The 12854-nt window shown below is 47.6% G+C and overlaps 1 protein-coding gene across 1 annotated transcript in view; it reads right to left on the bottom strand.

The window, feature by feature from the left end:
* Positions 1 to 12854, bottom strand: part of LOC140191855 (uncharacterized) — a 135699-nt gene that overhangs the window by 109156 nt on the left and 13689 nt on the right. Inside the window, exons 2-3 of the mRNA XM_072249648.1 lie at positions 5382 to 5668; positions 5060 to 5212 (exon numbers count right to left, since the gene is read on the bottom strand). Coding sequence (XP_072105749.1) covers positions 5060 to 5212; positions 5382 to 5668 — 440 coding nt within the window. The remainder of the gene's footprint in view (positions 1 to 5059; positions 5213 to 5381; positions 5669 to 12854) is intronic.

Genomic DNA, 12854 nt, shown 5'->3' with positions numbered 1-12854 from the left:
TTTATAGATATGTGAAAAGAAAAAGATTGGTTAAGACAAATGTAGGTCCGTTACAGTCAGAAACAGGTGAATTAATCATGGGGAACAAGGACATGGCAGACCAATTGAATAACTACTTTGGTTCTGTCTTCACTAAGGAGGACATAAATAATCTTCTGGAAATAGTAAGGGACCGAGGGTCTAGTGAGATGGAGGAACTGAGAGAAATACATGTTAGTAGGGAAGTGGTGTTAGGTAAATTGAAGAGATTGAAGGCAGATAAATCCCCAGGGCCAGATGGTCTGCAGCCCAGAGTGCTTAAGGAAGTAGCACAAGAAATAGTGGATGCATTAGTGATAATTTTTCAGAACTCTTTAGATTCTGGATTAGTTCCTGACGATTGGAGGGTGGCTAATGTAACCTCGCTTTTTAAAAAAGGAGGGAGAGAGAAACCGGGGAATTATAGACCGGTAAGCCTGACATTAGTGGTGGGAAAAATGCTAGAGTCAGTTATCAAAGGTGTGATAACAGCACATTTGGACAGTGGTGAAATCATCAGACGAAGTCAGCATGGATTTGTGAAAGGAAAATCATGTCTGACGAACCTCATTGAATTTTTTGAGGATGTAACTAGTAGAGTGGATAGGGGAGAACCAGTGGATGGTGGTATATTTGGATTTTCAAAGGCTTTTGACAAGGTCCCACACAGGAGATTAGTGCGCAAACTTAAAGCACACGGTATTGGGGGTATGGTATTGATGTGGATAGAGAATTGGTTAGCAGACAGGAAGCAAAGAGTGGGAATAAACGTGACCTTTTCAGAATGGCAGGCAGTGACAAGTGGGGTGCCGCAAGGCTCAGTGCTGGGACCCCAGTTGTTTACAATATATAGTCATGACTTAGACGAGGGAATTAAATGCAGCATCTCCAAGTTTGCAGATGACACAAAGCTGGGCGGCAGTGTTAGCTGTGAGGAGGATGCTGAGAGGATGCAGGGTGCCTTGGATAGGTTAGGTGAGTGGGCAAATTCATGGCAGATGCAATTTAATGTGGATAAATGTGAGGTTATCCACTTTGGTGGCAAAAACGGGAAAACAGATTATTATCTGAATGGTGGCCGATTAGGAAAAGGGGAGGTGCAATGAGACCTGGGTGTCATTATATACCAGTCATTGAAAGTGGGCATGCAGGTACAGCAGGCGGTGAAAAAGGCGAATGGTATGCTGGCATTCATAGCAAGCGGATTCGAGTACAGGAGCAGGGAGGTATTACTGCAGTTGTACAAGGCCTTGGTGAGACCACACCTAGAGTATTGTGTGCAGTTTTGGTCCCCTAATCTGAGGAAAGACATTCTTGCTATAGAGGGAGTACAAAGAAGGTTCACCAGATTGATTCCTGGGATGGCAGGACTTTCATATGATGAAAGACTGGATCGGCTAGGCTTATACTCTCTGGAATTTAGAAGATTGAGGGGGGATCTGATTGAAACATATAAAATTCTAAAGGGATTGAACAGGCTAGATGTAGGAAGATTGTTCCCGATGTTGGGGAAGTCCAGAACGAGGGGTCACAGTTTAAGGATAAAAGGGAAGCCTTTTAGGACCAAGAGGAGGAAGAACTTCTTCACACAGAGAGTGGTGAATCTATGGAATTCTCTGCCACAGGAAACAGTTGAGGCCAGTTCATTGGCTATATTTAAGAGGGAGTTAGATAAGGCCCTTGTGGCTAAAGGGATCAGCAGGTATGGAGAAAAGGCAGGTACAGGGTTCTGAGTGAGATGATCAGCCATGATCATACTGAATGGCGGTGCAGGCTCGAAAGGCCGAATGGCCTACTCCTGCACCTATTTTCTATGTTTCTATGTTTCTATCTTAATGAATGGAGAAATAGGGGTAAAAGGGGCAATTTCTTGCTGCAAGGGGCAATCATCTCTTAGGCCGGGGAGGAGAGGAGGGGAGAGGGGAGGAGGGGGAAGATGGAGGGAGGGAGGGAGGGGGAGAGAGAGAGAGAGAGAGAGAGTGAGTGAGTGAGATGGGGGAGAGGGAGGGAAGGAGAGAGGGAAGGAGGGGGAGAGGGGGAGAAGAGGAAGGGAACGGGAGAGAGGGGGAGGGGAAGGGGAGAGAGGGGGGGGAAGGGGAGGGAGAGAGGGAGGAAGGGAGAGAGGGAGAGAGGGAGGGAGGGAGGGAAGGAGGGAGAGAGGGAGGGAGGGAGGGACTTTTGAAATAACATCATCCAACACTCCTGTTCTACCTATCACCACATCACTGCACTTTAACAATTAAAACCACTCTTTATAATGCAGTTTCCATTGTAAATACACACTGTACCTACACTTACACATATTTTTCACATATCTGTACTTTAAATTATAATTTTATTGTTTATAAAGTTAGTGTCTCGAAAAGAAGGAGCTGGTTGTGGACTACAGGAGGAATGGAGACAGGCTCGCCCCTATTGACATCGATTGATCTGGGATTGAGAGGGTGAACAGTCTTAAGTTCCTCAGCATAAACATCACCGAGGATCTCACATGGTCTGTACATACCGGCTGGGTGGTGAAAAAGGCGCAACAGCGCCTCTTTCACGTCAGATGGGTGAGGAAGTTTGGTATGGGCCCCCAAATCCTACGGACTTTCTATAGGGGCACAACTGAGAACATCCTGACTGGCTGCATCACTGTCTGTTATGGGAACTGTACCTCCCTCAATCGCAGGACTCTGCAGAGAGTGGTGCGGACAGCCCAGCGCATCTGTACATGTGAACTTCCCACTATTGAGGACATTTACAGAGACAGGTGTATAAAAAGGGCCTGAAGGATCACTGGGGACCTGAGTCACCCCAACCACAAACTGTTCCAGCTGCTACCATCGGGAAATGGTACTGCAGCATAAAAGCCAGGACCAACAGGCTCCGAGACAGTTTCTTCCACCAGGCCATCAGACTGATTAATTCATGCTGACACAAATGTATTGAATTGAATTAAATTGACTTTAGAAACATAGAAAATAGGTGCAGGAGTAGGCCATGCGGCCTTTCGAGCCTGCACCATCATTCAGTATGATCATGGCTGATCATCCAACTCAGAACCTTGTACCAGCCTTCCCTCCATACCCCCTGATCCCTTTAGCCACAAGGGCCATATCTAACTCCCTCTTAAATATAGCCAATGAACTGGCCTCAACTGTTTCCTGTGGCAGAGAATTCCACAGATTCACCACTCTCTGTGTGAAGAAGTTTTTCCTCATCTCGGTCCTAAAAGGCTTCCCCTTTATCCTCAAACTGTGACCCCTCGTTCTGGACTTCCCCAACATCGGGAACAATCTTCCTGCATCTAGCCTGTCCAATCCTTTTAGGATTTTATACGTTTCAATCAGATCCCCCCCTCAATCTTCTAAATTCCAACGAGTATAAGCCTAGTCGATCTAGTCTTTCATCATATGAAAGTCCTGCCATCCCAGGAATCAATTTATTTCTTACATCCTTCACATACATGAAGAGTAAAAATATTTACGTTACGTCTCCATCTGAATGTGCAACGTGCAATCATAGTAATTTATAATAATTCATAATAAATAGAACAGTCAATGTAATATAGAGTACACTCAAATCAGCATGAGTTCATCAGCCTGATGTCTGGTGGAAGAAATTGTCCCGGAACCTGTTGGTTCTGGCTTTTATGCTGCGGTACCGTTTCCCGGATGGTCGCAGCTGGAATAGATTGTGGTTGGGATGGCTTGGGGCCCCAGTGATCCCCAATATTTCGATGTGTAAGGGTTTTTTTTTCAAGTTATTTGCTAAGGTTAATAAAATTGGCTTCTTTGTTATGTTATAAAATAAAATGGCTTCTCTGTGATGTTAACTGCTGAGACAGTGGTTCTCTCTCTAGCAGCTTGTTTGAGTTATAATTATTGATACGGGAATTGTATTCATTTGCTAACCAATTGGGATAAATGTTATTCTTTATTGTGTGTCTGTAAACTATTGCTTTCGCGGTCTTTGGGGCAGAAGGCACAATGGGGACAGAGAGAGGAGACACGATGCTGTAAGCGGGGCGACAGATTGGTCCCTGAGCGGGAGTCTGAGGCCCTGGGTCTTCGGCGAGCAGAGGAGACACAGACAAACTCGAGTAGTGCGTTTGGTCGATCACCAAAAGTGGTCCCATTCGAGGAGCGGAGGAGTTCGGAGGACATCAAATGGTTAATTGAGCTCGAATGGTTATGCACGAAGTGGTTGAAATTTGATAAGTTTGGCGCCTTTTACGTTTCTTTTATATTTTATCTCTATTAATTACATAGCTCCAGTAAGATCTATAAAGTGTAATCATTTAATCCCATATGGTGTATTGTCTGTTATTTGGCATGGCGGGGTACATCACACAGCATCCACACAAATTTGATTACCCCGTTTGGCGGGGCCGAAGGCTGCTCCCCCTGCACGAAAGCGAGCTGAGTGAGCCTGAGGCTTACCAGGGGACGACATAGGTTATATTGTTGTAAATACTATCTATTATAAGTTACTACAATTTGAACATGGCACATTTAGGCAGAGACATAATATAAAGGATTTTACACCTCATGTATGTGAAGGATGTAAGAAATAAAGTCAATTCAATTCTTTATAACTGTTGAATGTTCTTCATATGTTGAGTCCTGACAAACACACCACAGCAAGTCTCTAGTAGAGGTAAACGTAATATTTAATCCCCAATCCTTTATTTTCCCTCTCAACCCCATTCCCCTGCTTTCTCCCCACAACCTCTGAAGCTCTAACTCATCAAGACGGCACCAACCCCGCTTTGGACAGACCCAATGTCCTGGCCTCCTCCGCCATCTTGTGCCAACGCATTCCACAGACTCGGCGCCCTCTGGCCGAGGAAGGCCCTCCTCAGGCAGCCCTTCGGCCCGTCTAGTCCATGGTGGAAGTGCTTTCCTTTATCTCTGCTCCCAAGGGTCGGCCTGAGGCTAAATTTAACAAGGATGAGGAGCAGACCGACCCTCAAACACCTCCCCCACCCGGCCACAACACTACCGCCGACGGACCCACCCAATACCGGATTGCCCGCCATTTATTCGGTCGTTACCTCTTCTGCCTCATCAGCTCGGCCCGTGCTTGCCGGGCATCGCGGAGAATGACTCTGCCGGGTTGGGAAGCGTCTCCCGGCGTCTCGCAGCCATCTTGCCCGTGGCCGGCAGTCAGGCCCTCCATTGAGGAGCCTGGGGACAGCCCCTTCATCCTGCCGGAAGATCAGCGAGAGAGAGAAACAGAAATCTCGCCGTGAGACCCTCCGGAGAGCCGGAGAGCCGGAGAGCCGGAGAGCCCTGACAGTCGAGGCGCCACAACTGGGGCCGGACGTCCAGCGCTTTGACAGTTGAGTCCCACTGGAATGTCGGGTTTGAACGGACATTTTCTGCTCGCGTTCGCCTCGCGACCCCGGCCTCAGGGTTCCAATCCCGGCGCGTTCGCAGACGCCGCTCCCGTCAGAGCAAGGCCGGCGGAATCCCGCGCAGAGGCCGCGGCTGCCGCTGATCCTCGGCCGCGAGGCCGAAGCGGGAGGCGGCGGTGCCCCTTGAAGAGGCAAAGCAGCTGATCCGGCTGCGGGTTGCGGTCCGAGTTGGGGCAGAGGCGAGTCACCGACACCAGGCGTGGTTGGCCGGCCAGTTAGACGTGCAGAGATGGAAATCGGGAGGCGCTGAAAGCCAGGATCAGGGAGGCTAAAGACAGGTACAGGAGGAAGCTTGAGTGGAAACTCCAGCAGAACAACATGAGAGAGGTCTGGAGGGGGATGAGGACCATCACTGGGTTCCGGCAAACTAGCAACAGAGGAGCTGAAGGCAGTGTGGACAGGACAGGGCCAATGAACTTAACCTGTTCTGTAACAGATTTGACAGTGTGGCCCCTGCCCATCCCACACATGAGCCATCTGTTGTCGGCCCCCAACCAACACATATTCCACTCTCCCCTCCTACCCCTCCTCACAGTCCCCCACCCTGCTCTCATGACTATACCCCTTCCCCACACGAAACCACCACGGTGGGCTTCACAGCTCTACAGGTGAGAAGACAGCTGAAATGTCTCAACCCAAGCAAGGCTGCAGGACCGGATGGTGTCAGTACCAGGGTGCTCAAAGCCTGTGCCCCTCAGCTATGTGGAGCACTTCGCCATGTATTCACCCTGAGCCTGAGGCTCCGGAGGGTTCCTGTACTGTGGAAGACGTCCTGCCTCGTCCCTGTGCCGAAGACACCGCGCCCCAGCGGCCTCAATGACTACAGACCGGTGGCATTGACCTCCCACATCATGAAGACCCTGGAGAGACTTGTTCTGGAGCTGCTCCGGCCTATGGTCAGGCCACACTTAGATCCCCTCCAGTTCGCCTACCAGCCCTGACTAGGAGTTGAGGATGCCATCGTCTACCTGCTGAACCGTGTCTACACCCACCTGGACAAGCCAGCGAGCACTGTGAGGGTCATGTTTTTTGACTTCTCCAGTGCGTTCAACACCATCCGCCCTGCTCTGCTGGGGGAGAAGCTGACAGCGATGCAGGTGGATGCCTTCCTGGTGTCATGGATTCTTGATTACCTGACTGGCAGACCACAGTACATGTGCTTGCAACACTGTGTGTCCGACAGAGTGATCAGCAGCACTGGGGCTCCACAGGGCACTGTCTTGTCTCCCTTTCTCTTCACCATTTACACCTCAGACTTCAACTACTGCACAGAGTCTTGTCATCTTCAGAAGTTTTCTGATGACTCTGCCATAGTTGGATGCATCAGCAAGGGAGATGAGGCTGAGTACAGGGCTACGGTAGGAAACTTTGTCACATGGTGTGAACAGAATTATCTGCAGCTTAATGTGAAAAAGACTAAGGAGCTGGTGGTAGACCTGAGGAGAGCTAAGGTACCGGTGACCCCTGTTTCCATCCAGGGGGTCAGTGTGGACATGGTGGAGGATTACAAATACCTGGGGACACGAATTGACAATAAACTGGACTGGTCAAAGAATACTGAGGCTGTCTACAAGAAGGGTCAGAGCCGTCTCTATTTCCTGAGGAGACTGAGGTCCTTTAACATCTGCTGGACAATGCTGAGGATGTTCTACGAGTCTGTGGTGGCCAGTGCTATCATGTTTGCTGTTGTGTGCTGGGGCAGCAGGCTGAGAGTAGCAGACACCAACAGAATCAACAAACTCATTCGTAAGGCCAGTGATGTTGTGGGGATGGAACTGGACTCTCTGATGGTGGTGTCTGAAAAGAGAATGCTGTCTAAGTTGCATGCCATCTTGGCCAATGTCTCCCATCCACTACATAATGTACTGGTTGGGCACAGGAGTACATTCAGCCAGAGACTCATTCCACCAAGATGCAGCACAGAGTGTCATAGGAAGTCATTCCTGCCTGTGGCCATCAAACTTTACAACTCCTCCCTTGGAGGGTCAGACACCCTGAGCCAATAGGCTGGTCCTGGATTTATTTCATAATTTACTGGCATAATTTACATATTACTATTTAACTATTTATGGTTTTATTACTATTTATTATTTATGGTGCAACTGTAACGAAAACCAATTTCCCCCGGGATTAATAAAGTATGACTATGACTAGACTCTGCCACAGGCCGAGCTCGTGGCTTGGGAACCGAAAGGGCTCCCAATAATTCCGCGTCAGGTGAGATTCACACTCCTCGCAACCTCAAACGGGTGCCACGGTAACGTCGCCAACGGCAAGGCGCTATGACACCTCAGGGTGCTCCGAAGTTCTCATGGCCCCTTCCGAATCTCCTAATTTCATTCTCAAGCTCCTTCCTGCTGGCATTATAATCTTCTAGATCTCTATCACGACCTAGTTTTTTGAACCTTTGGTAATCTTTTATTCTTGACTAGATTTACAAATGCCTTTGCACACCACGGTTCCTGTTACCTACCGTCCTTTCCTTGCCTCACTGGAACTTCCCTGTGCAGAACTCCACGCAAATATCCCCTGAACATTTGCCACATTTCTGCCATACATTTCCCTGACAATATCTTTTCCCAGTTTATGCTTCCAAGTTCCTGCCTGATAGCCCTTACTCCAATTAAACGCTTTCCTAACTTGTCTGTTCCTATCCCTCTCCATTGCTATGGTAAAGGAGATAGAATTGTGACCACAGGAGATAGAATTGTCCTGTCATTAGACTGGTGTTAAATCAGTGGGTTGGGGGGGTTGTGGTTCCCTCCCAAATGAATAAATGAAACCTCCAAGAGGAGCACCAGCTTGACATTGGGTTTGAAGCCTTTGCGTGCCCCAGTGACCTGGAGAGCTGAGCTGGCTGGAGTCAGGGCTCTCGGTCGGGTCACCCATGCCAAACAGGCAGAAGGGTAGAGGCCAGACTAAGAGTGGCCCACCGGACCTCTAGGTTCGGGGGTTCAGCTCAGGGCTAACAACCCTGACTGGTCAAACAAAACTGTTACGGAAACAGCAACGGAGGACCCTTCTGCATCTGAGTGTGACGGTATTCCCCCAGGATCCATCCAAGGTTCGCATGACAGACCAAGATGAAGCTACTGACACTCTGACACTGCCAGAGATGGAGGACCTTCTTTGCTGCCCTGAATACCAGCGGTGTAACAGCAGTAGGTATAGAAGTGTCAATGTTTCTTTGCAGCTTACATCTGAGGTCCAGCCACTATTGTGATGCAAGAACATCGACCTCCATCACCCAGGACATGGCCTCTTCTCACTGCTACCATCGGGGAGGAGGTACAGAAGCCTGAAGGCACACACTCAGAGATTCAGGAACAGCTTCTTCCCCTCTGCCATCCGATTCCTAAATGGACCATCAACACTACCTCACCGTTTTTGCTCTCTTTTTGCACTACATATTTAATTTATTTAAAATATATACTATAAACAATTAAATTTACAAGTTAACTTATATGTAGGGGACTGTGCAAATCTCTTAGGTGTATATATATATAGGGTGCCCAAGACTTTTGAAGTGTACTGCCTTCATTTTACATATTACACTGTACTGCTGCCACAAAAAATAACAGATTTCATGACATGTGTGAGTGATGCTGAACCTGATTCTGATACGGGTCTGTATTGTGGACTGAGAGTGGGAAGGGGGTAAGGAGAGGGGAGTCATGGTTGGGGAAAAGGGGAAGGGAGAGGGTAGGGTGGGGGAAACACCAGAGAGACATTCTGTAATGATCAATAAACCAATTGTTTGGGATCAAATGACCTTGCCTGGTGTCTCAAGGCCGGGCATGTCTGCACCCGCACTACCCGCCATTCCTGGCACTCCTCTCCCGCCTGTCCCCCACCCCTCCTGTGGCCATTCCCAACATTCTTCGCTCCCGTCAATTTATAAACTTGTACTCCGCTAGACATTGACAAATGTAGTACGTGCAAACGTCTCAGGCACCCAAGCTACGTGTGTCTAAGGCTTATACACAGTAGGATAGGTATTTCTTATTGCAATTTATTACTATTGTGTATATTATTATTCTGTACTTTATTATCAGTTAAGTCTACACACTGATGAGTGTGTTTTTAAATGTTGCTGCTGTAACGAAAGAATTTCCTACTCGGGATCAATAAAGTACTTATTATTATCATTTATGGTATATTTTATGCATTGCAAGGTGAGATCTCCATTTCTCATATTGTCCAAAAGCCCCACAACAGGGTAACAGCCCTCTCAGTGCCACAGGGAAACGAATTCCTTTGCTTGACGAGCGTTGAAACCCACAGCCTCCATAAGTACAATCAATTCTATCATTGAACAATGACACTTTGAAGGGATCGTTCTGGTGCTGTTGCTGCACTTCTCATCTCCCATGCCATCCCCACTCCTCGACGACACCCCACCCACAGTGCAGCCCTTATGTCGGGTAGGAGTCAGAAGAACTAAACACAAAAGGTGCTGAAAGTACTCCAAATGTTTTGACCAAAGTATCGGGCAGGAGGCACAGGAGCCTTAGATCCCACCCCGCCAGGTTCAGTCACCCTACAACCATCAGGCTATTGAACCAGTGTGGATAACTTCACTCGCCTCAACACTGAACTGATTCCACAACCCACAGGCTCACTTTCAAGGACTCTGCAACTCATGTTCTCAGTATTACTTCTTCACTTTTTATATTTGCGCAGAATGCCCTCTTTTGCACATTGGTTGTTGGTCAGTCTTTGCTGTTTACAGGTTTTCATAAACTCGATGGCATTTCTTTATTTCCCTGTAAACGCCTGCAAGAAAATGAACCTCAAGGTAGTACCAGACATGACGACAGGTAGGTACTTTGATAATAAATTCACTTTGGACTTTGACTTTGACAGAAGTTCCTCAGCTAGTGAAATCAGAAACCACAGGGATTCTGCAGTTGCTGGAAATATTTAACGACACACACAAAATGGCGGATGAATAGTGAAGGGTCTCTGCACAAAACCTACTCACTGCCTGTACACTGCTGGAGCTGAGGGCAGCATTGACAGTCCTTCATCTCTCTCTGTGTAGACGGACTCTTCATCGCTGTTCCCATAACAATTTTCCTTTACCACTCAGGTTTGTCAGCCTCGAGCTGACCCCCGAATTTGGGGACTGGTGGACCACTCTTAGTCTGGCCTCTACCCTTTGACCTGTTTGGCATGGGTGACCCTACAAAAGCCGAAACACAACGCCCTGACTCCAGCCAATGTCACTCTCCAGGTCATTGAGGCACACAAGCCTCCAAACCCCATGACAGGGTTGTGGTCCTCTTGGAGGCTGGCCCAAAATCTGGACTGTTTATTCCCCTCCATAGACCCATAGATACTGCCAGACCTGCTGAGTTCCTCAACTGTGTTGCTCAACTAGCAAGATAACCTCTTTATCGCTCAAAATTGATGCTGCCTGACCTGCTGAGTTCCTCAACTGTGTCACCGAGCCAGCTAGGTAACCTCTTTATCTCTCATCATAGACGCAGCCTGACCTGCTGAGTTCCTCAACTGTGTCGCTTAGCTAGCAAGATAACCTCTTTAACTCTCAACATAGATGCTTCCTGACCTGCTGAGCATTTCGAACATTTTATATTTTTTTCTCGGATTTGCAGCATTTACATATTTTGCTTTTGTAGAATGGCTGAAATATAAAATATCTAAAACTTTGACAAACTTCTATCGATGTGTGGTGGAGAGTATATTGACTGGCTGCATCACGGCCTGGTATTGAAACACCAATGCCCTTGAAATAAAATTCCTACAGACAGTAATGGATACGGTCCAGTCCATCATGGGTAACACCCTCCCCGCTACTGAGCACATCTACATGACATGTTGTCACAGGAAAGCAGCATCCATCATCAGGGACACCCCCCCCCCACCCTTATTGCTACAATCAGGAAGGAGGTTCAGGAACAGTTATTCCCCTTCAATCATCAGGAAGGTGGTACAGGAGCTTCAGGACGCACACCACCAAGTTCAGGAACAGTTATCAATCCTCAACCGTCAGGAAAAGAGTACAGGAGCCCCAGGACCCACACCACCAGGTTCAGGAACATAAGAACATAAGAAATTATTGAAACGTATAAAATTCTAAAGGGGTTGGACAGGCTAGATGCAGGAAAATTGTTCCCGATGTTGGGGAAGTCCAGAACGAGGGGTCACAGTTTGAGGATAAAGGGGAAGCCTTCTAGGACCAAGATGAGGAAAAACTTCTTCACACAGAGACTGGTGAATCTGTGGAATTCTCTGCCACAGGAAACAGTTGAGGCCAGTTCATTGGCTATATTTAAGAGGGAGTTAGATATGGCCCTTGTGGCTAAAGGGATCAGGGGGTATGGAGAGAAGGCTGGTACAGAGTTCTGAGTTGGACGATCAGCCATGATTATACTGAATGGCAGTGCAGGCTCGAAGGGCTGAATGGACTACTCCTGCACCTATTTTCTATGTTTCTATGAAATAGGAGCAGAAGTAGGCCATTCACCCCATCGAGTCTGCCCCTCCATTCAATAAGATCATGACTGATCTGTCCGTAAACTCAGCTCCATCTACCTGCCTTTACCCCATAACCCTTAATTTCCTTACTATATAAAAATCTATCTAACTCTATCTTAAATATATTTAGTGAAGAATCCTCAACAGGAACAGTTATTAACCCTCAACCGTCAGGAAAAAAGTACAGGAGCCCCGGGATCCACACCACCAGGTTCAGGAACAAAAGAACGTAAGAAATAGGAGCAGGAGTAGGCCATCCGGCCCATCGAGTCTGCCCTACCAGTCAATAAGATCATGGCTGATCTGTCTGTAAACTCAGCTCTATTTACCTGCCTTTTCCCCATAACCCTTAATTCCCCTATTATGTAAAAATCTGTCTAACTGAATCTTAAATATATTTAGTGAAGAAGCCTCAACTCCTTCCCTGGGCAGAGAATTCCACAGATTCACCACTCTCTGGGAAAAACAGTTTTGCCTCAACTCCATCCTAAATCTTCTCCCCTGAATTTTGAGGCAATGTCCCCTAGTTCTAGTCTCACCTACCAATGGAAACAACTTTCCTACTTCTATCTTATCTATCCATTTCAAAATGTTGTATGTTTCTATAACGTGCCCTCTCATCCTTCTGAACTCCAGAGAGTATAGTCCCAGGCAACTCAATCTCTCCTCATAGGTTAACCCCTTCATCCCTGGAATCAATCTGGTGAACCTCCTCTGCACTGCCTCCAAAGCCAGTATATCCTTCCTCAAGTATGGAGACCAGAACTGCACACAGTACTCCAGGTGCGGCCTCACCAGTACCCTGTATAGTTGCAGCGTGACCTCCCTGCTCTCAAATTCAATCCCTCTAGCAATGAAGGCCAACATTCTGTTTGCCTTCTAAATAACCTGTTGTAGTTGCAAGCCATCATTTTGTGATTCATGCACAATC

The sequence above is a fragment of the Mobula birostris genome, chromosome X (assembly GCF_030028105.1).
Source record: "Mobula birostris isolate sMobBir1 chromosome X, sMobBir1.hap1, whole genome shotgun sequence".
NCBI classification, from domain to species: Eukaryota; Metazoa; Chordata; class Chondrichthyes; order Myliobatiformes; family Myliobatidae; genus Mobula; species Mobula birostris.
This window is presented reverse-complemented; position numbering and strand designations above follow the sequence as displayed.